Source organism: Hyperolius riggenbachi, chromosome 1, assembly GCF_040937935.1.
Source record: "Hyperolius riggenbachi isolate aHypRig1 chromosome 1, aHypRig1.pri, whole genome shotgun sequence".
NCBI classification, from domain to species: Eukaryota; Metazoa; Chordata; class Amphibia; order Anura; family Hyperoliidae; genus Hyperolius; species Hyperolius riggenbachi.
In genome coordinates this window covers 665215267-665239527 of record NC_090646.1, presented here as the reverse complement: position 1 = coordinate 665239527, position 24261 = coordinate 665215267, and the positions used below count along the sequence as shown (strand labels likewise).

Genomic DNA, 24261 nt, shown 5'->3' with positions numbered 1-24261 from the left:
GCTTATCTTCCGCTCGATTCCCTGCCATTGTCCCCTCGCGGGGAGCGAGCAGGGAATCGGCGGTAGCGAGATCTGACCTGTCGGATCTTATCAATCGAGCCGCATTAGCGGCTCGATTGATAACACACATTGGAGCCTCATCTACGCATGTAGATGAGGCTTAACACAATTCTCATTTCAATTATCCTGAGCCTGCATAATCTGTGTCTGTAAAATGCAACAGGTTCTCTTTAAAAATGAGCTTATCTGCCGTGGTGGCAGTCAGGTCACAGGTGACATGGGGAGAGATCAAACACATTAGACTTTGATTATGGTAGGATTAGATTGTGAGCTCCTATGAGGACAGTCAGTGACATGACTATGTGCTCTGTAATGTGCTGCAGAAGATGTCAGTGCTATATAAATAATATGGTAGGCCATTAGGCTATGACTATGGTAGGATTAGATTGTGAGCTCCTATGAGGACAGTCAGTGACATGACTATGTGCTCTGTAATGTGCTGCAGAAGATGTCAGTGCTATATAAATAATATGGTAGGCCATTAGGCTATGACTATGGTAGGATTAGATTGTGAGCTCCTATGAGGGCAATCAGTGACATGAATTTAAACGTTATAAAATCTTTACTGAAGCATTGTAAAATAAATACATCATAATCTTAAAGGATACCCGAACTGAAATGTGAGATAGACATGTGTATGTACAGTGCCTAGCACACAAATAACTATGCTGTGTTCTTTTTTTTCTTTCTCTGCCTGAAAGAGTTAAATATAAGGTATGCAAGTGGCTGACTCAGTCCTGACTCAGACAGGAAGTGACTACAGTGTGACCCTCACTGATAAGAAATTCCAACTATAAAACACTTTCCTAGCAGAAAATGGCTTCTGAGAGCAAGAAAGTGGTAAAAAAGGGGAATTTCTTATCAGTGAGGGTCACACTGTAGTCACTTCCTGTCTGAGTCAGGATTGAGTCAGACACTTACATACCTGATATTTAACTCAGGCAGAGAAAGAAAAAAAGAAACACAGCATAGGTATTTGTGTGCTAGGCACTGTACATACACATGTCTATCTCATTATGTCACATTTCAGTTTGGGTATCCTTTAATACAGGTCATAGAGAGGGAAGTGAGAGAGAAGGAAGGGAAATACACAGCAGTCTGTGAGAGAAGACAGGTAGGGACAGTAATGCTGGGTACACACTTTGCAATTTCTGGTCGAGCGATTATTTCCGACATGTTCGATCGGGTCTCGATCGATACATCAGTCGATTTACTCATGTTAAGAATGCAAAATCAACGGCTGTATTGATCGAAACCCAATTGAACATGGAAATAATCAATCGGCCAAGATTGATCCCGCCGATCAAGTGGGAAATCGCAATGTGTGTACCCAGCATAAGAGATAGCAGAGAGAGAGAGAGAGAGAGAGAGATGCAAGAAAGTGGAAGGGGGGAGGAGAGTAAGGGCTGGTTCAGATGGACGTTTGGAGGCGTTGCGTTCGTTGGCGTCGCGTTTAGCAGCGTTCGTGTGCGTTTGGATGCGGTCGCGTTTTTTCTTCCCCTAGGGGGACATTAGCCGTCGCGGTTAACCTCCCCTGGAAGCTACATGTAGCTTCCAGGGGCTCCTTGAACGCCAGGGAAAATCGGGACCCAAACGCTGCGTTTGTGTAAACGCGCTTGAAAGCTTGATACAAACGCTCCCATTCACTTGAATGGGAGCGTTTAACACCAAGCCCTGAACGCTGGCTGTAAACGCTCTGCAAGCGTCCGTCTGAACCAGCCCTAAGGCAGATAGAGGAATGTAGGAGGGACAGATGCTGACAAATGTGTGAGTCAGAGATGAGTGTGAGAGATGTCTCACCACAGGTGGTCCAGTGCAGCAGGGCAGGGGTTAGAGCACTAGGAAGGGGGAGGGTGAGAGGAGCATATGAGAAGCAGAGAAGCAAAGCAGGACAATAACGGCAGCTAGACGCAGGAACTTCCAATGACAGGTTTGCTTGCATATGTAAATATAGTACAGACCTTCCACCCTGCTTCAGCGTCTCTGCTTCTGTCACCAAGAAACGGCTCATCTCTCCCCACCTCCTGTGCAGCTCTGTCAGCTTAGTCTCTGCAGCTGATAAACTCACCGCTGCTGGTTTTCATACTGATGTCTAGCACGCACTTTCAAACAAGCGGGGCGGGAATGAGAGGGGGCGGCGCTCATCCTTACACCAGGAAGCTCTGCAGGGCTGTAATGTGAGCTCTGTCCTCATGCTTTAGCTGGCTGCTAACGTGATTGGCACGGATCTCCCTGCTGGCGATGTCCCCTAGAGACTATGGGCTCTATTCATAAACTGTTACCGCAAGTTTTCCGCTCAAAACAGCGGGTTTTCTCGTCCATTTAGCAAAGTGGGCATTCATAAAAGCTGTTTCCGCATGAAAATCTACAATCCCCCAGCAGAGCGAGAAATTTCCGCCTTCTCCAGTGTTTTTCTAGATTTATCTAGAAAAAAGTAACAAAATGGCCATTCATGAAGATTAGAGGAAGCGGTATGTGGACGGGAAATACCGCTTCCTCTGATTTTGCGGATTACATACAAGTGAATGGGACAGACCTCCCAGAGAGAGCAGTGCACGGAGGGACTCTGCCGGCTGAAGTGTTTCCGCATGCCTTCCGACAGCTTACCGCCAGCCTTCAGCGGGAGAACTCCGCTCTTGCATCGCAGCTGGCAAGATTTTTATGAATGACCACCCAGAAGTGCAAAATACCGCTGCGGTATTTTACCTCCACGAGTATTTTCGCCACAAGTTTTTTATGAATAGAGCCCTATGTGCTGTTCAGAAGCGCCTCTGGCCGGGAGCTTTCTGCATGTGCGTTCCAGCCGCGGCCAGGAGCACTCTACATATGCGCTCCAGCCGCGGCATCACTTCCTATCCTGCGCGTCACCATCCGGCACCAATCAGCAAGCTTTGGGAGCTTGCTTTTCTAAAGGAGGGAGACAGAGAGCTGGGCAATAGCGGCGCGGTGGCGGGGATTATGCGGAAGGTGGTGAAAACATCAGAAACCGGTATTTCAAGAATCTTCATGGTATGATTACCATGGACATTTAAACCACGGTAAACCGTCATACCGGTAAACCGCGACAACCCTACTGTGAACAGGCCATTGACTTTTCATTGCTGTAAGTTATTCTGCATTACGTGTTGGTTTAACGTGCGACTTTAACGTCGCACTGTGAAAGAGGCCTTACTGTTGCCGATTTTTGCCTGGATTTTGACTGCTCTTTGCCTGCTGCCTGTACCGACCTCTGCCTGGATTTGACAACTCTCTGCCTGCCGTTTGCACCGACCTCTGCCTGCCTGCCTGTCATTTACTATGGCATCAGCCTCCATAAGGCGTCTCACTGCGGAAGCGCTGGTGGAGATGGAGGACAGCGATCTGCAGTCACTGGTGGACTCAAGTGACAATGACGCACCTGGAGGTCTGTCATCTGACACAGGTAGCGACTGTGACTTCATCATAGTGGAGGAGACAAACCGCAATGCCACCCAACAACTGGCTGCTCCACAAGCAGGGCTTTGGAGTCGGAGCAATTTTTGGGTACCTGGAGTCGGGGTCCGGAAAAAATACTTCGACTCCTAATGAATTTAAACTGTAATTACAATAGAAAATATGATAAAATGTTCTATTTCTCAGATAATAGTCATCATAAATAATTTATATCTATATATATAATAGACTAAGTGCCTCAACCTTCAAACAAGAAGAAGAAGTAGTGCCCTGCCCCCAGGGCGTGCCTCAACCTTCAAGCCAGAAGAAGAAGTACTTTGCATGAGAACATTTATGCGTGCTCAAACACCAAGTTTAAGGCCTCTTTTCCACGGACTGTTGAGCTGTGTGCTCAGCAAGCAGTTACCAGGCAGCAGCGAGCAGTTACCAGGCAGCAGCAAGCAGTTACCAGGCAGCAGCAAACAGTTACCAGGCAGCAGTGAGCAGTTGTGAGAGTTTGAGAGGCATTTCACTGCCTATCAACAGTCCATGGAAAAGAGGCCTTACCCTAGCAAGTCTGACTTTGCAAATCTGGCCTAATTGGCTATTCATGAGGCAATGCTCATGCAAATGCATGCACAAACCAATACCGCAAAGCGGTCACCCTGCTACATGCTACATTAGCACTATCCAGGAGCGCCACGGGGAGGATTCCCAATGCCCCCTTTTTATACAAACGGGGGGACCGCATGGTCCCAGGCTCTCTCACTGCCTGGAAACCACAGCGGCACCCCAGAGGGGGAGGCTGGGTGGCGCAGACGACCCCCCAAGTGTGGCCAGCGCCGGGGAGAGCCGTCCGCACCCACCTCCCAATATTAAAAACAGGCACTTACCTTAACGTCCATTGCGTTCTGCTACATGCGCATTAACTTGGGGGCACCACATGAGAAAGGAGTGAAGCATGGGTCACCCCGAGCTTTAGAGCTCAGGGCTGGCTCACATACAGCACTCCAGAGGAAGGGGGGGGGGAGGACAGGCGCAGACAACTCACTCCAGGGTTCACACCACCGGAGCAAGCCATCCACCACCTGCCTCCAGAGGATGCAAACTGCACAAAATGCTTTCCATGAGAAAATTAATGTGCATGTAGCAGAACCCAATGGACGTTAAGTGGCTGTTTTTAATATTAGGGGGTGGGTGCGGACGGCTCACCCCAGCGCTGGGCACGCTTGGGGGGGGGGCTGTTGCGCCACCCAGCCTCCCACTCCGGGGTGCCGCTGTGGTTCCCAGGCAGCAAGAGAGCACTTTGCGGTATTGGTTTTTTGACCCTGCATAGTTTGTCATGCGAAAGCAAATGCATATTTGCATGAGCATTGCCTCATGAATAGCCAATTAGGCCAGATTTGGAAAGCCAGACTTGCTAGGGTTAAACTTGGTGTTTGAGCACGCATAATTTTTGTCATGAAAAGCATTTTTTGCAGTTGTATCCTTTGGAGGCAGGTGGTGGATGGCTTGCTCTGGTGGTGTGAGCCCTGGAGTGAGTTGTCTGCGCCTGTCCTCCCCCCACCCCGGAGTGTTGTATGTGAGCCAGCATAATGTGAGCAGTTAATGTGCATGTTGCAGAACGCAATGGACGTTAAGGTAAGTGCCTGTTTTTAATATTGGGAGGTGGGTGCGGATGGCTCTCCCCGGCGCTGACCACACTTGGGGGGGCGATTGCGCCACCCAGCCTCCCCCTCCGGGGTGCCGCTGTGGTTCCCAGGCAGTGAGAGAGTCTGGGACCCCGCGGTCCCCCCCGGTTGTATGGGGGCATTGGGAAGCCTCCCCGTAGCGCTCCTGGATAGTGCTAATGTAGCATGAACTAATTCCCGCAGGGCGATCGCTTTGCGGTATTGGTTTTTGGACCCTGCATAGTTTGGCATGCAAAAGCAAATGCATATTTGCATGAGCATTGCCTCATGAATAGCCAATTAGGCCGGATTTGCAAAGCCAGACTTGCTAGGGTTAAACTTGGTGTTTGAGCACGCATACATTTTCTCATGGAAAGCCTACTTCTTCTTCTTGCTTCAAGGTTGAGGCACGTACTCTATTAGATAGATAGATGCGGCGTATGCTACGACGCGGGTTGGCTAGTATACAGTAATAGCTCTTTGTCCACAAAAATGATCTAAACCAATCAAAAAATAGTTACTTCAATAAAGCAGTCCTCGTATTTTTAAAGTCTGCTATACATATCTGATTGTGACTGTATATATGATGTGTACACAGGAATCTCTTATGTATACTAAATAACATCTATGCTGTAAGAATAAAGCCTGATGTGTAGCTGTGTCACTAAAAGAGATGGTCAATGAGATGGAAATTATTCTGCGTTGATGCTGGTTTATGCAAATTTATGCACTCTCTTTGCTCATGAAATCAAATAATTTGATATTTTGTTAAAATTTGGTTTGATGACTACGAATTAAAGGGTACCTGAGACGGATGAAAAGAAAAGTTTTATACATACCTGGGGCTTCCTTCAGACCAATCAGTCCCTCGCTGTCCTCTTCCACCACCTCGATCTTCTGCTGAGTCCCAGTAATGCAGCCAGTCAGTGCAGTCCGGCCGTGTGCCGCTCCCACAGCCAGGAGTTTTCTGCACCTGCTCAATAGTGCTGCGCAGGTGTAGTACACTCCCGGCGGCGGAATGCGTGCATGCGCACTACGTCAGACTGGCTCAAGTACCTGGACTCATAGCGGAAGATCCAGGTGGCGGAGGAGGACAGTGAGGGACTGATTAGCCTGAAGGGAGCTGGAGGAAGCACCAGGTATGTATAAAACTTCAATTTCACCTGTCTCAGGTTTACTTTGTTACACAGTAGTACTATACTCTACATATGCACTCCCCACAGAGCTGCAGGGAAGCCACTGAGGATGTTGTGCACATTGAACACAGAGGTGTTGTCTGTCACCCATAAACCTTGTTCAGATTGTGCATGAAGAATGTGTAATAGAGGAAGAATCGCCTCATTCTCCTACAGAGTACCTGCACATCACTCTTACATGTACCCATAGTTACATTACCTAGGGCCTGATAGATGTTCTTTGTCCCTGTCTGTACCTTCTACAAGTACTCTTACCAAGGACTAGTTTAAGTCTATGACTAAAAGTATTAGGGCCCGTTTCCACTTGTGCGGTGCGAATCGCCACGGTAAAAATTCGCATGCGGATGCGAATTTCGCATACGGGTCTATGCAAATTTTAATTTTCATGCGAATTCGCATGGATGACGATGTATGCGAATTTAACCATGGCAGTGCTGGTGTGTTTTTCCATTATTTCTATGCGAATTCGCATGAAAATTCACATACCCAAACCGCATGCGAATTTCCTATTAAATACATTGTATGCGATTCGCATAGCGGTATGCGGCATGCGAATTCTGATGGCTCTGCCATGCAATTTTTTTCTGCACAGAAAACCGCAAAGGAATCCTGACAAGTGGAAACAGTCCCATTCACTTGTATTGCTATGCGAAACGTATGTGAATTCGCGATAGTGGAAATGGGCCCTAAGGGCTCTTTCACACTAGAGGCTGCGGTAGAAAAGGCTGAAAGTCATCCTTTTACCTTAACGCCAATACATAGCGTTTTCAAAGCATTTTCAAAGCGTTTTCAAAGCGTTTTGAAAGAGTTTTACAGCTCATATGAAAACGTCCTTTTTTTTTTTCTTCTATAAAAATAAGTAAACAAGTTAGCTGTAAAACGCTTTGAAAACGCTGAAGTTGGCGTTTTCCATTGACTATCATTGAAACGCCAACAGCCAACTTCGGCTGTAAACAGCCCTGAAAAAGCTCCTGGGAGCGTTGAAACGCAACGCTCCAAAATGCCGAGTTAGATGTGAAAGGTAAAATGAAAGTCTATGGACTTTCTTTTACCTAGCAAAACGCCAACTTCGGCCGTGGCGTTAAAACGCTAAAAAATCCCTCTGGTGTGAAAGGGCCCTAAGAGGTAGACAATCTGCCGGATATCCAGGTAACTGGTATTGTTTAAAAAGGAGTAAATATGGCAGCCTCCATATCCCTCTCACTTCAGTTGTCTTTTAAAATTCCTAAGCGTTGGCAGTTAACCTGCCTGGCGTTCTATTAAGATCGCCAGGCAGGCTGCGGGAGGGTTTTTTTTTAATAAAAAAAAACCTATTTCATGCAGCCAACTGAAAGTTGGCTGCATGAAAGCCCACTAGAGGGCGCTCCGGAGGCGATCTTCCGATCGCCTCCGGCGCCCAGAATAAACAAGGAAGGCCGCAATGAGCGGCCTTCCTTGTTTTGCTTATATCGTCGCCATAGCGACGAGCGGAGTGACGTCATCGACGTCAGCCGACGTCGTGACGTCAGCCGCCTCCGATCCAGCCCTTAGCGCTGGCCGGAACTTTTTGTTCCGGCTGCGCAGGGCTCAGGCGGCTAGGGGGGCCCTCTTTCGCCGCTGCTCGCGGCGAATCGCCGCAGAGCGGCGGCGATCAGGCAGCACACGCGGCTGGCAAAGTGCCGGCTGCGTGTGCTGCTTTTTATTTCAGCCAAATCGGCCCAGCAGGGCCTGAGCGGCAGCCTCCGGCGGTACTGGACGAGCTGTGCTCGTCCAGACCGCCCAGCAGGTTAAGAGATGTATTTCATGTTACATACTTTCAATCAACAAGATTGTAATATGCAAATTAGAGGAGTCGGTGGAATCCTAACCTGAGGAGTCTGAGTCAGTGGATTTTTCTACCGACTCCACAGCCCTGTCCACAAGAGCACTTTTCGAAGAGCAAGGCATGGGAGCCGGTCACTAAATAGGACATTTGGTTGTTTTTGGACCTAATTATTCTGCAGGGAGTGGTGGGGAAGCCCCTGCAGAAATGGTTTTGGACCACCGATAAGATCATAGCAACCCCTTTCTTCGGACGGGTGAGGTCCAAATACTGTTTCAGTTTGATTATGAAGTTTTTACATTTCTCCAACAACAACACCTTTGAGGAGTCCACCCACCGTGCGTCAAAACTAAAAAAAATCTTGGAAGTCTATCAGATGGTGGTTGACAACTTCTGGACCACTTATGTACCACAGAGGGACATAAGCGTGGACGAGAGTTTGATGGCCTATAAGGGGAGCCTGAGTTGGCTCCTATACATAGCATCCAAGTGGACCCCCTTTGGCTTAAAATCATACGTGGTTTGTGAGTCGGTAAGCAGATACATTTGGAACACTATTTTGTATACAGGAAAAGGCACCAAGTTTAGCCCCAGGTTCAGCGACTATGGAGTGGTGACATCCTCGGTACTGTCCTTTGTTGAGCCTTTACTGGACAAAAGCTATTGTGTCACCACAGACAATTTCTACAGCTTCCCTGAACTGTCTGAGTTTCTGATCAAGCATAAGACTAATGCCTACGGCACCATTAGGAAAGACTGGGGACATAGTTGCTTGGCAAAAGGGGAAAATATTAGCTCTCCTCTGGTGTGACATAAAAGATGTGTATCTCCTCAGCACAGTCCAAGACACCTCTGTTACCGCCAGAACAAGGGGAGGAAAAGAAATTGAACAACCTGAGATCGTGGTGGACTACAGCAGTACCACGGGTGGTGTGCACAGAGCTGACCAGGCGGTGACTTTTTATCCTGCAGTAAGGAAGCAACAAAAAATAAAAATATAAAAAGGTTTTCCGCCATCTCCTGGAACAAAGTATCTGGAACACCTACATACTCCACAAGCAGCGAAGTGACAGGCCAGTAACGCATGCTGACATCATCTGGGGGATGTGCGAATGCATCCGCCTGAAATACCAGACTGCAGCAGATGCCAGAGTTGGGCGCCGTGCTTCCTATGTAGTAAACTGGAGCGCCTCACTGGATGTCACTTCATGGAATACATTCCACCAACTCCCCCCAAAAAATGCCTCAACCATGTGCTGTATGCTGCAGCAAGACTGATAAGAAGGGGAAAAAAGTCAGAAAATAATCACGATTCTACTGCCCCGATTGTGATGTCGCCCTGTGTGCCGTTCCCTGTTTTAAAATATACCACACACGGGAGGTGTATTAGCTGTATATATGTACATACTGTATAATCTGCTGCCTTATTTGTAGAGTTTTGCTATTCTTTCAGTTTATTGAGAAATTTAACTATTTCAACAATTTTGTGTTCGTCTTTTATTTATATGCAGAATGTCTAGCAGGCTTTTATTCTGAGATATTTTGATGAGTTAAGAATTGGAGGCCTAAAATTCTTGAAAAAAAATGAACCGATTCAGACTCATAATTCCAGACAGAAATGCACCGCCAGGGAGGTGAAAGCCTAGTACACACTTTCAATTATGATTGGCCAATCACTGACCAATTTTGCCACCACCATGTAGAATGAGGGTCGATTACTATGACCAGGGGCGTCACTAGGTTCCTAAAAGATCTGGGGCACCAAGGAGAAAAGTAGAGTGTGGCGCACAAAGGGCACTGCAGCAAAAATGGGTGTGGCCATGATGTGGGTGCCGGAAAATGGGTGCGGCCATGACATGGGCATAGTCACAGTAATGTAACAGTGTAACTCAAAAGGTCCCTGAATTTTTTTCCCAAAAGACAGCAGGTAATTAGAGGTGTTACCCCAAAAAACACACCTACAATAAGGCAGCATTTCCCCCACTAAAATAACCCCACACCAATGTAGCGTTTCCCCCCTGATGCGGCGGTCTCACATCATGGATGTGCAGACGATAAATCTGCAGAAATTGTGTGACGCTATTATGTCACTATGACCAAAATCTGAGGAATGCCATGAAGAATGAAGGGTATTCTGAAAGCAAAAGGACCCTAACTTAGTACTAGCAAGCTGTAACTAATAAAACACTTTGGACTTGATTCACTAGCACAAAAAGCACGGGTAACCTCCTGCTACTCATGCTATTTAACCCTGTGCACCTTAAAGGTAACCTTAAGTCAGAAAAAAAATACTTTTACTCACCTGGGGCTTCCAATAGCCCCCTACAGCTGTCCGGTGCCCTCGCCGTGTCCCTCCGATCTTCCTGTTCTCGCCGGTGACCACTTCCGATTTCGCCGTCGGGAGCCGACAGGCTGGGAACGCGAGTGATTCTTCGCGTTCTCAGCCACAATAGCGTCCCTATGCTGCTATAGCAGTCCTCTATGCCGCTATAGCAGCATAGAGGGAGCTATTGTGGCTGGGAACGCGAAGAATCACTCGCGTTCCCAGCGTGTCGGCTCCTGACGGCGAAACCGGAAGTGGTCACCGGCGGGGACAGGAAGATCGGAGGGACACGGCGAGGGCACCACCACCGTGGGCAGACATTTTGGGTAAGTGCCACAAATCTCTTGCCATAATGACACGGCTGCAGTAGGCAGATTGTGTAGATAAACCCTCATACTACTACATGGAGGTGGTAAAGTTGGTCAGTGATTGACTAATCATAATTGAAATTGTGTACCAGGCTTAAGGCCTCAAATTTCATGTGAGGTAAATTTAACTCATGCAGAAAAACACTAGGGGGAGGAACCTGGCCTTGTGAGCTTACAATCTAAAGGGCTGTGGGGTGGAGACACTAGGGGAGGAGCCTGCCCGTGCGAGCTTACAATCTAGTGGGCAGTGCAGTGGAGACAATAGGGGAAGGAGCCTGGTCTTGTGAGCTTACAATCTAGTGGGCAGTGCAGTGGAGACAATAGGGGAAGGAGCCTGGTCTTGTGAGCTTACAATCTAGTGGGCAGTGCAGTGGAGACACTAGGGGGAGGAGCCTGGTCTTGTGAGGTTACAATCTAGTGGGCAGTGCAGTGGAGACACTAGGGGGAGGAGCCTGGTCTTGTGAGCTTACAATCTAGAGGGGAGTGGGCTGGAGGGTTAGCAGATGAGACAATAAGCCTCAGCATCTGGCTATAACAAATGAGAAGCTTGTAGGAAGAGATGCATTGCCTCCAGTGCTCAGCTCCTGGTGAAATAATGTTACTGTAGCCACTATAGAGACATGCAGCATTCACCTGTAATATTGTAAGATGAGGAATAATATCTGCTTTATGTGAGTCAGTAATGGTGCTTGTGTTGTTGTGTTCAGGTCTCCAGGCTGGCTTCAGCTGAACAGAGATTCCCAGCAGCTGACAAGATGGAGTCATCCAGCACTTCAGGTAAAGAAACACAATTGTCTGCTGTCTGATGTTTATATGTGAGGCAGCAGCAGCACGGGGCACGCCCAGTTCAATAGGTCACTTATTGCTTTTTATAGGATTTGTTTTATATACAGTATGTATTATAGGCCACTGGATTTGGGAAACGGTAAGCAATCAGCGGTATTACACCACATAAAATTGCCAGACTGTCACAGCAGAGTGACCGGCACCTTGCTGAGTGCAGTGGCTACTTGTTCCGGAGCAGCTTAAATATTCACTATACAGGTAGTCCCTGGTTACCGAATGAGATAGGGACTGTAGGTTTGTTTTGTCGGGCGGTTTTTTTTCTACTTTACGGTCATATAAACTATAACCGGAAGTATAAAAATCAAAAGCTAAGACCTCCTACGAAAACAATAGAATGGGAGGAGTCTTACTATATCAAACGCCCAACCTTACGTTCTTATAGCAAATTTTCTTAAGATATTGGTACAAGGAGTGAAAAGTCAGGACAACTATTTACTTTAAAATAATTAAAATAATTAATTTATTAAATACACAAAAGTTGTCAGAATAATTACAAATCAAATTCTAGGAATCATACAATAATCACCAGATACTTCTAACCACAAGGTATTTCTCAGTATAAGCTGACTATACACTTCAGAGCAAAGTTGACCAACCACAGATTTTAACCAGTTCAGCCCCACAGTAACCTCATGCATCCGAGCAACGTTCACCTCCCTTTCATTCGCCAATAACTTTATCACTACTTATCACAATCAGGGATGCTCAAATCCAATCCGGGAGACATCCGTATAGTTGTTATCCGGATATCTCCCAGTAAAGCAGTAAAGCTGTGCGGGGGGGGGGGGGGGTGTCAATCTTACCTGAATGAGGTCTTGTTCGGTCCGTACGCATCGCCTCCCACGACGCGTTCCAAGCGCCGCATGCGCCGGCCACGTGATTACAAACCCTTCCTTCTTCAACCCGGAAGGAGGAAGTGTTAGTAGTTACGTGAACGGCGCATGCGGTGCTTGGAGCGCATCGTGGGAAGCGACGCGTACGGACCGAAGAAGACGTCATTCAGGTAAGATTGATTCCCCCCCCCCCCCCCCCCGCACAGGTGTACTGGGAGATATCCGGATAGCAACTATCCGGATGTCTCCCGGGTCGGATTTGAGCATCCCTGATCACAATGAATTGAGCTATATCTCGAAATCTCGTTTTTTTCTGCCACCAATTAGGCTTTCTTTGGGTGATACATTTTTCTAAGAATTATTTTTTTCTAGATCTATGTTAACAGGAAGATTAAGAAAGAAATGAAAAAAATCATTATTTCTCAGTTTTTTGGCCATTATAGTTTGAAATTAATATAGGCTACCGTAATTAAAACTCTTTTTTTCCCATTTGTCCCGGTTATTACACCATTTAAATGATGTCCCTATCACAATTTATGGCGCCAATATTTTATTTAGAAATAAAAGTGCATTTTTTAAAATTTGCGTCCATCACTATTTACAAGTTTATAATTTAAAATAATATAATAATATACTCTCTTGACATGCATATTTAAAAAGTTCAGACCCTTAGGTAACTATTTATGTTGTTTTTGTTTTTTTTTTATTATAATTTTTTTTTTTTGTTTTTTTAATAAAAAATGTATTTTGGTAATTTTTGGTGTGGGAGGGAAACAGCTAATTTTAAATGTAAAATAATGTAATTGTTTAATAAAAAATGTATGTGGGTGTAGTTTACTATGTGGCCACAAGAGGGCCACAGTGAAAAAAGTCCTGGATGTGAACGATCTGGCATCCAGGAACTCAAATGAGGACAAGGAACTTTTTTTTGGCAGAAAGACGGCGGTCTCTAATGAGAGATCGTCTGTTTTTCTGCGGGTGACTTCGATCGGTGAATGGGAACTATATTCCCATTCACTGATAGGGGGGCTTGCGGCAGGTGGCGGAAGCACGCATGATCGCGTGCACCGCACAGCAGCAGCAGCAGAGCCTATCTAGTTGAACATACTAGTCCAAATAGGCTGAACTGGTTAACCAATAAAATTAATAGATCACAATAAGCTGTGCAACCACAAGATGGCAGACATTTTATCTTACTTGCAAGGCTTGATTATAATACACAATCTAACAAGGGAAAATATGGAAGCAAATCTAGCTAGTCTAAAAACCTCAATATATAAAATAGGCTTACATTTTATTTGGCTATAAACTCTTATCTATAAAAAACAGAATCTAACTTGAGGACAAAGGAAAGAATATGAATTATGAAATTGACCTGATCTGTCAATGAAACTTTTTATATTAAAAGTTGCACGCTGCACATTAAAATGCACGCTTGGACATCGGAACGCATATATTAATGAAATGTTAAAAAAAAATTTAAACCATGAAACCCACAATAAATGCACGTGTTGCCAGTCTGCAACGCTGGAGAAGTTAGCACACATTGGGGACTGACTATAATATATGGAATCAACAATTATCAAGCGGGTACAATATTTGGCTTTAAAGGGAACCAGAGAGGAACGGGCTGAAAAAAAAAGAACAAGCCTTTATACATACCTGGGGCTTCTTCCAGCCCCATAAGCCTGGATCGCTCCCACGCCGCCATCCTCCGCTTCCTGGAACCGCCGTTACCGGGCCCGTCACTTCCGGCGGACGCGGCCAATTGTCCGCATCACAGGGGCTCCCTCCATACATGTACGCATGCGGCTGCACAGCAGGCAGCCTCATGCGTACTTGTATAGAAGGAGCTCCGTGTGATGCGGCGAATCGGCCGCGTCCGCCAGCCGACTGGCCGACTAGCGGCAATGACGGGACCCGGTACCGGCGGATCCAGGCAGCAGAGGACGGCGGCGTGGGAGCGATCCGTGCCTATGGGGCTGGAGGAAGCCCCAGGTATGTATTAAAGCTTCCCCCCAACCTCTCTGGTTCCCTTTAATTTAATGAAAATTCATAATTACCAATCAAATGGAATTTGGGATCTTTCCAGGCCTGCACAGCTAACCCGATCTTCCCTTCTTTGGAGACCTCTTAGGTCAGAGTGGCCTCAAGGCTTGTAGGGCGTGAGAGTCTGGAAGTCCTTCTTCCCATTCAGAGGATGAGAGTGTCTGAAAGTATGTCCCTTCTTTCAGAGGATGAGAGTGTGTGCCCGGAGTGTGAGAGTGTGTTGAGTGTCCCCTACACCCCTAATTTATTACCCCTCTTATCTATAATCCATACCTCTAGGGATCAACTAAGATCCAATTGGAGTTGGTGGGTGTATTCTTTCAAACATCTAATTAACTAGCTCATTTAAAGAGGAACTCCAGTGAAAATAATGTAGTAAAAAAAAGTGCTTCATTTTTTACCATACTTATGTATAAATGATTTAGTCAGTGTTTGCTCATTGTAAAATCTTTCCTCTCCCTGATTTACATTCTGACATGTATTACATGGTGACATTGTTACTGTGGGCAGGTCATGTAGCTGCTCCTAGCTGTTTTGGCTGTTAGAGACAGCTGTAAGCAGCTATTTCCTGTCTGTGAACCTTGTTACATTGTAACAAACTGCCAAAAGTACCACGGTCCCAGAGCTTCTTGTGGGAGGTGTTTCAGCACAAAATCAGTCATACAGCGCCCCCTGATGGTCTGTTTGTGAAAAGCATTATATTTCTCATGTAAAAGGGGGTATCAGCTACTGATTGGGATAAAGTTCAATTCTAGGTTGGAGTTTCTCTTTAACTATCAGCTTAAAGCGGATCCGAGATGAAAAACTAACTATAACAAGTAACTTGTCTATATATCTTATCTAAAGTTTAGATAGTTTACACAGCAAATCTAGCTGCAAACAGTTTTAATGGAATATGATTATTTCTTCCTGTGATACAATGACAGCAGCCATGTTGTTTGTAAACATTACACAGAGGCAGGCTTATCTGTATCTTGAGCACTCAGACTGTGAAAAAAAAACGAATCCCCTCTCCTCCTCCCTCCTCCCTCCTCCCCTCTGCCTCTGAAATCTCTGGCTAGTAACACCTCCTCCTCCTGCCCAGACTGAGCTCCCATAAGCCCTTGCTACTGCATGAAAATGCCAAGGCACTCTGAAAACCTGTGGGTGAGGCTTGTTTAGTTTATAGGGAATTAGAGTATTAAAACAAAAACAAAAAAGTATTTGGCTTGAGGAATGCCCTATAAACAATAGGAAAGGGACACAATTATGCAATGAGTAAAAGTTCACCTCGGATCCACTTTAATATTAACCATGTGACTTTTTTCTGGATGTGTAATTTTCTCCAGCAGGGGGCACTCTTGTATTACATATATATTATTCAAAATAAAGGTCCAATAACCTCTGACCCGCTGATACCATGTTAAAGGGTACCTTAAGTCAAGGGGAAAAAATGAGTTTAACTCACCTGGGGCTTCCCTCAGCCCCCTGCAGCTGATCGGTGCCCTCGCAGCCCTGCTCCGATGCTCCTGGACCTGCCGGTGGCGATTTCCGGTTTCGCCGTCACCGGCTGACAGGCATGGGAACGCGAGTGATTCTTCGCGTTCCCAGCCACAATAGCACCCCCTATGCTGCTATTGTGGAAAGAAGGCTGCAATAGCAGTATAGGGGGTGCTATTGTGGCTGGGAATGCGAAGAATCACTCGCGTTCCCATGCCTGTCGGCCGGTGACGGCGAAACCGGAAGTCGCCTCCGGCGGGTCCTGGAGCATCGGAGCGGGGCTGCGAGGGCACCGATCAGCTGCAGGAGGCTGAGGGAAGACCCAGGTGAGTTAAACTCATTTTTTCCCCTTGACTTAAGTATCCCTTTAAACACTCTGTTGACATTTCGTTCGATTAGAACAATGGTTCATTTCTTTGGTAAATAAAAACGTGCTTTATCATGTACAACAAGATGAAACTGACCATCTCCTACGCTTTTACAAACTTAGCTGGGATTTCCCAAAGTTTGGTCAACTCATAATCCTCAACAACTTTAGCTGGTGTTTGAGAACAACTTTTATGATTCAGGAATGTTATCCCAGCAAATATGGCTCTTGGATGTCTGGGCTCTGAGTGTGGACAGCCATAAAGTTACTGATTATAGTCCTATCAAACATTGTAGCTCTGACCGTCTCTTATGGAAAACACTGAATACTGAGCATAAGCTGGCATATGATATTTAAGTATATATCCCATATGAATACAAACATAATGTTTATTCTTAATACTATATATGTGGAACCTTCTATGAACAATGATACAGTATATTCCTAATAATGAAAATACATACAGGGTATGATATAACTTTGTCCACATTCTGAAATTCTCAAGCCGTCTCTACTTCAGCTTACACCTTAGACTGTAAACAAAGACACTGGGACTTCAATATTGTCCGAGGCAGTGTAAAATTTTAAGATTTGTTTAAAGTGTAAGATTATTACTCCAGTAAACATTCTTCAGACAGAGGAAAATCTTTCTGATTCAGCAGTCTGTCACTAGCTAAACCATCTTCTCTGGATTTCACTATTCAGCATTAAATCTTATAAAAATAATATAAAAGATCTATTTTATCTATTTTTATCTATTTTATCTGACCTACAAATCCATCCACGAAACCTGTCCAACCTACATTTCTAATCTTACTCAGAGATACACACCAAGCCGCTCACTCCGCTCCTCCAATGAACTTCGCCTGACCGTCCCCCGCATCACCCAGTCCCATGCACGCCTCCAAGACTTCTCAAGAGCCGCTCCGACACTATGGAACTCCCTACCTCCACCCATTAGGGCAGCCCCCTCCTTCAACACCTTCAAGAAGGCCCTCAAAACTCACCTTTTCACTCTTGCCTACCACCCCTCACAATTGCTCTAAACCCACAGCCGAACTCTGGTCCCCTACCTCTCGTGTCCCTACCTCTCCCTCTAGATTGTAAGCCTTTGGGCAGGGTCCTCATTCCTTTTGTGTCCTACCTGATCATGCACCTCTATTACTGTGCACCCATGCTATGCATTTGAGTGAACCTAACTTGCCTAACTCCATGCTCCCATCCAGTGACTGACTAAGCATTACCTTGTACTCATACTGTGCTGTGTGATCTGGTTTTCTTGTATTCCTGTATTGTCATATTGCTGTTTGTCACCCCTAAATATTGTCTGTAACCTAAATTAATGTCCAGCGCTGCGTAATATGTTGGCGCTTTATAAATACAACAAATAAATAAATAAATATTTCTTGTAATCCATCTAATAGATCAAGCATGCAAAATATAGAACATAAATCAGGACACACTTGTTAATATCTATAATAAAGCATACAATCCTATAAGGTTATATTCTTAAAGAACATTTATTATGTTTTTATTCAACCTATAAATCTTGATTACTTTTTGATATTTGAAAACCTGACAGTTTTTAATCTGAATCTGTTCTTAAATTGGAACACTGTACTGTCCCTGTCCCCCTGTGCCTCCTCTGTCACCCTCTGTGTCACCTCCGTCCCCTGTACCTCATTATACACGTTTAAAAGCCATTTTTATTTAGAATTTTTTTTAAATCAATTTTCTCAAAAACTACGTCCAATTTGAAAAATGTTTTTTGACTTGTTCTCACCGAATCCATGCCGTTTGTCAATTGGGAACTACCTGTACAAAGAACTTTGGATTGATGTTCACCGATAAAAATAATAAAGCGGTCCTCCTTATCTGAGATTTGAGATTGTTCTTTCAAAGGAAAACTATTAAAGGAAACCAGAAATGAACGCTTTGGCACAAAATACTAATTAAACTTAGTATATTGATCTAACCTGAAATACCCATAAATTAGACAATCTTGTTCACACTATTGGGATAAGATTCAAGTTTCCACAATATATCAATTAACTGATTACCACAGCATGAACTACTGCCATAAAAACATAACTTTTATTTCTTATAAGTATAAAAGCATATCAATATCTAAAAAGCACTCTAATAGGGTATAACCAGCAAAAGTCTCACAGTGCGCACTGCAATATAGTATATGTCAAAAGGCGATAAATCACCTATACACCCTGTCTGAGGCCTGCAGATACAGTCTATTGCATTTCAGAAAATCTGGTTGGATATATCCATCTGTGATGCCAAGGAAGAAAAAGGTAAATAAATATATGCTCAAAAAAGTTCATCCATTAGTGAAAGAACCTTCTCCTTTAAATGTATGAATCCATAAAGCAGGTTATGCTATGATGTGTGGTATATGATGTGCACATCAAATATATCCATCGAATAGGCCTAGGGTGATATACAGTTACATAGTTACATAGTTATTTTGGTTGAAAAAAGACATACGTCCATCGAGTTCAACCAGTATAAAGTACAACACCAGCCTGCTCCCTCCCATACCCCTGTTGATCCAGAGGAAGGCGAAAAAAACCCTTACAAGGCATGGTCCAATTAGCCCCAAAAGGGAAAAATTCCTTCCCGACTCCAGATGGCAATCAGATAAAATCCCTGGATCAACATCATTAGGTATTACCTAGTAATTATAGCCATGGATGTCTTTCAACGCAAGGAAAGCATCTAAGCCCCCTTTAAATGCAGGTATAGAGTTTGCCATAACTACTTCCTGTGGCAATGCATTCCACATCTTAATCACTCTTACTGTAAAGAACCCTTTCCTAAATAAATGGCTAAAACGTTTTTCCTCCATGCGCAGATCATGTCCTCTAGTCCTTTGAGAAGGCCTAGGGACAAAAAGGTCATCCGCCAAGCTATTATATTGCCCTCTGATGTATTTATACATGTTAATTAGATCTCCTCTAAGGTGTCTTTTCTCTAGACTAAATAAACCCAGTTTATCTAACCTTTCTTGGTAAGCGAGACCTTCCATCCCACGTATCAATTTTGTTGCTCATCTCTGCACCTGCTCTAAAACTGCAATATCTTTTTTGTAATGTGGTGCCCAGAACTGAATTCCATATTCCAGATGTGGCCTTACTAGAGAGTTAAACGGGGGCAATATTATGCTAGCATCTCGAGTTTTTATTTCCCTTTTAATGCATCCCAAAATGTTGTTAGCTTTAGCTGCAACGGCTTGGCATTGAGTACGATTATTTAACTTGTTGTCGATGAGTACTCCTAAGTCTTTCTCCAAGTTTGATGTCCCCAACTGTATCCCATTTATTTCGTATGGTGCTAGACCATTGGTACGACCAAAATGCATGACTTTACATTTTTCAACATTGAATTTCATCTGCCATGTATGTGCCCATATAGCCATCCTATCCAGATCCTTTTGCAATTTGTCACTATCTTCTTGAGAGTTGATGATTCTGCACAATTTTGTATCATCTGCAAAAATAGCAACATTGCTCACTACTGCATCTACTAGGTCATTAATAAATAAATTGAAGAGCACTGGACCCAGAACAGACCCCTGTGGGACCCCACTGCTAACAGTCTCCCATTTTGAGTACGATCCATTGACCACAACTCTTTGTTTTCTGTCCATTAGCCAGTTCCCTATCCATGCACACAGACTCTTCCCCAGTCCTTGCATCCTCAACTTTTGCACCAGACTTTTGTGGGGAACAGTGTCGAAGGCCTTTGCAAAGTCCAAGTATATCACATCTACAGCATTCCCAATATCCATATTAGCATTCACTACCTCATAAAAGCTGAGCATGTTAGTCAAACAGGACCTGTCTTTAGTAAACCCATGTTGATGCTGAGAAATAAGATTATTTTCTACTATGAAGTCATGCATAGTATCTCTTAGTAACCCCTCAAATAGTTTGCATACAACTGATGTTAAAGAGAACCAGAGACGAAGCACCCTCATGTTTTTTATCATAAAAATCAATGAGAACATGACAGTAAACACCTACCATGCTTTTAGTTTCTTTCTTCTCTGCCTAATTACTCTGCTATCAGCTGTGATAAGAAAGCCTGACTGAGCCAGTCTAAGTTTGACCTGGAATCAGATTAGCTGAGTCCTCTGCTGTGTGAAGTCAATTCAAGCCCTCCCCCTCCTGGCTCTGCCTTCCTGCTTTACATACACAGCATCATGGAGGGCTGTGATGAGAAGGGAGTGTTTGCTGCTGCCTAGCAATGCCTGCTGATTCCTCCGTGCTGCTGCCACGTCTGCGACTACCCTGCTGATTCCTCCGTGCTGCCGCCGCTGCCGAGTCTGCGACTGCCTTGCAGATTCCTCCGTGCTGCTGCCGCTGCCGAGTCTGCGACTGCCCTGCTGATTCCTCTGTGCTGCCGCTGCTGAGTCTGCCGACTCTCCTTCAAGCCCAGGTCGGGGGAAATCCAGGTCGGGCTAGTCTGCAGTGGGAGGATGAGGTCCTCCACACTAGGCATGTGTGCTGAGCAGCACAGAAGCACAGCAAGCCTAGAGATTAACATTTAGAGCTGCTCATGACCCGGAAGAAGAAGGGTATGAGCCAGCGGCCATCTTTGATTTATCCCGGGGGAAAAATGTAAAAATAAATGTACTAAGGCACACCAGAGCGGCGAAAATAGTGGTAAAATAATTTCCTCATGAAAAGCTATTGATGTATATATATTTTGTGTGTATAACGTTCATCTCTGGTTCCCTTTAAGCTTACAGGTCTATAATTTCCTGGATCTGATTTTTTGCCCTTCTTAAATAATGGGAAAACGTGGGCTGTACGCCAATCCACTGGGACTCTGCCAGTTGAAAGAGAGTCACAAAAGATAAGATAAAGGGGTTTATCTATAACTGAACTGGTGCCTTGTCTATTTTTAATTTTAATTTTTTATTTATTTAGTCTTGCCTTCACTTCTTCCTGCGTTAAGTATTTAATATTACAGTTAGAAGATTGAGACTCTTCTGCCTCTAGTTTGCAACAGTGCTGTTTCCTTTGTGAAGACAGAAGCAAAGAAAGCATTTAATAACTCTGCCTTACCTTGGTCATCCACCATTGAGTTCCCACCCTCATCCTTTAGGAGTCCTATACAGTCAACCTTTCTTTTTTTAGAGTTAATGTACTTGTAAAACTTTTTTGGGTTAGAGTTGCTATCCCTAGCGATTTGATTTTCAGCTTCAATCTTTGCCAGCCTAATTTCTTTTTTACAATTTTTATTGCACTCCTTATAATTGCTTAGTGCAGCCTCGGTCCTCTCCTGTTTTAGGACCTTATAGGCATTCTTTTTCCTCTTCATTTTATCCCTAACCTTTCTATTCATCCATAGAGGCCTTTTTTTATTCCTAGATATTTGTTTTCCATATGGGATATACATACTACAATATTGATTGAGAAGAAGTTTAAAAGCTTGCCATTTCCCTTCAGTGTCCTCCCCTTGTAGTACATTATCCCAGTTCACCAAACTTAGTGCCTGCCTAATTTGAACTTTGCTTTTCTAAAATTCATAGTTTTAGTGGTCCCGCTGCCTCGTGGCCTATCAGTCACCAGATCAAACGTTATCATGTTGTGATCACTATTTCCCAAATGTTCTTGAACCTGCACATTTGATACATTATCTGGTCTATTAGAAATGATCAGATCCAGTAACGCATTCCCCCTAGTTGGTTCAGTTACCATTTGAGTCAAGTAATTGTCCTGTAGTGCTGCCAGAAATCTGCTGCTTTTACCAGAATGGGTAGCCTCAATACCCCAGTCAATGTCTGGAAAGTTGAAGTCGCCCATAACGATGACCTCATTTTTACTTGCAGCTTTTTCAATCTGCTGTAGTAATCGCAGTTCTGCAGCTTCATTAGATTAACTCCAATGTTGCTATCTATGTCCTTATATAACTTGCCATGGGTGCAACAGAGCTTAAAGAATTAGAATGGTCTCACCATATTAATCCTCACACCTCAGTGCGTTGGCTGGGTTTACTCCAGTAATCAAACTTCGAGACCTCCGTCCTCCACTCCGGTGACATCTCGCCTTGTGGTTATGACAGCTCCATGTCGCACCCTCGGCTCCCCCAATGGGGTATGCAAAGTCCCGGTTAGGGTAGAGTTCACAGCTGCATCGCCAATAGGACAATGTAGCAGCACATCCAAAGCGCACAGTGTAGGGCAGTGATGGCTACCTTGGCACTCCAGCTGTGTCAAAACTACAAATCCCATCATGCCTCTCCCTCCCCGAGTTATGCTTAGAGCTGTCAGAGTATTGCAATGCCTCATGGGACTTGTAGTTCCACCACAGCTGGAGTGCCAAGGTTAGCCATCACTGGTGTAGGGCAATCACAAGTGTCGACCGGTTGCACCGGACACACCGTTTTTTCAAGACACAATATGTCAATTAATTGATATATTGTGGAAACTTGAGTCTTATCCCAATAGTGTGAACACGTTTGGCACAAAATAAACATATCCCCCGATAGATTTTACAAAAGTATTTTCGCTGGTCTGGTTTTTTTTTTTTTTTTTTTTTTACTATAACTCCATGCAAAACACAATTCATCAGAAAAGCATATTATTTAGTGGGCTGTGTACAAAATGAAATCACCATTTCTAAAAACCTCTTATGACTAACAAATATAGATAATAAAACACGTTTTTCAATATGCCCTTACATTAGCAGACACAGGCATAGCTCCTTCCTCGGCACCAGCAGCTCCTCCCATCTCATCACAGCTCTGTGTGATGCTGCAATTATACAGAACAGGAAAGCATAGCCAGAAGGGGGCAGGCTTGGGCTTGAAAAGACATCAGAGAAGACAGACTCATCTATCATGATTCCTGAGCAATGCCAGACTGAGTGCTCAGTCGGGGATTTTATTAGGGCTGATAACAAGCAGGCTGAGCAGTGAAGGATGAAACAGAGAGCAGGGTAGGGGTTTTCTCTAATGTTCCCAGTGATATATATTGTAAAATACATGAGGGTGCTTCGTCTCTGATTCACTTTAAGGAGTGTAATAACTCCCCTGTGTTTCTTAGATGTTGACAATATACTGTAAAGTATCTTTGGTAGTGTTGAAGTACATAGGATGGGAAGAGATTGTGAAGTGGGTTCCGGTATATATAATACGTCTGGTTTATGTGTGATGTTCCCCAAAGGCTTTCCTGCATTATTGCAAATACCTTCTAGGCAAACTTGTTTTGCATAACATTTTAGTAAGAGGGCTTTTTGGTCCCCTTCAGCCCCTTACCCACTCCTAGGAGTTCTGGTTTACCGTGAGCTTGCTGGGTGATCTGTAACTGTGGGTGCTTCAAATCCTACCCCACAGAGCCACATTAATCCATGCCATGCACTGATGAGGATCAGCCAGTCCGAAACAGTCTGTATGCATGTTGGGTTATTGTGGCTCTGTATAATTAACAAGCTGATACATTATTGCATTCCAGCGGTTCTGGAGGTGTGGCTAGCTTACAGGGGCAACAAAGAGTGATTTACATATTCAACAGTGAATGCGATTTGCACATTCAGCAGTGATGCATTGGGGGATACATCATATGCTCACTCCAACTTAAATTATCACAAATACATTCTGTTTTAAGAAGGCAAACTTGTTTTGCATAACATTTTAGTAAAGCTTCATCCACACGGTACAATTTTGCATCAGATCGACGGGTGATCTGACAAGAAGTGCATCATGGGTAGGCGTCCAAATTGCTACCGATCGATAATACAATAGATTTTGCATTGATAACTATCCGAAATCAGGTGTTTTCAATTGCGATCCAAACGGAGCTGCTGGAAATTATTGGATCGATCCGTCGATTGCAGGG

The 24261-nt window shown here is 44.5% G+C and overlaps 2 protein-coding genes across 3 annotated transcripts in view; one reads left to right on the top strand and one right to left on the bottom strand.

The window, feature by feature from the left end:
* Positions 1 to 2144, bottom strand: part of LOC137532336 (gamma-crystallin-3-like) — a 32688-nt gene extending 30544 nt beyond the window's left edge. The window contains exon 1 of the mRNA XM_068252751.1: positions 2022 to 2144. The gene's annotated coding sequence lies outside the window, so the exon portion shown is untranslated. The remainder of the gene's footprint in view (positions 1 to 2021) is intronic.
* LOC137532290 (NACHT, LRR and PYD domains-containing protein 12-like) overlaps positions 1 to 24261 on the top strand; it is a 362324-nt gene that overhangs the window by 15233 nt on the left and 322830 nt on the right. For both annotated transcript variants that reach the window (XM_068252670.1, XM_068252660.1), the window contains exon 2: positions 11537 to 11606. In XM_068252670.1, coding sequence (XP_068108771.1) covers positions 11585 to 11606 — 22 coding nt within the window. In that variant the 5' untranslated portion in view covers positions 11537 to 11584. The remainder of the gene's footprint in view (positions 1 to 11536; positions 11607 to 24261) is intronic.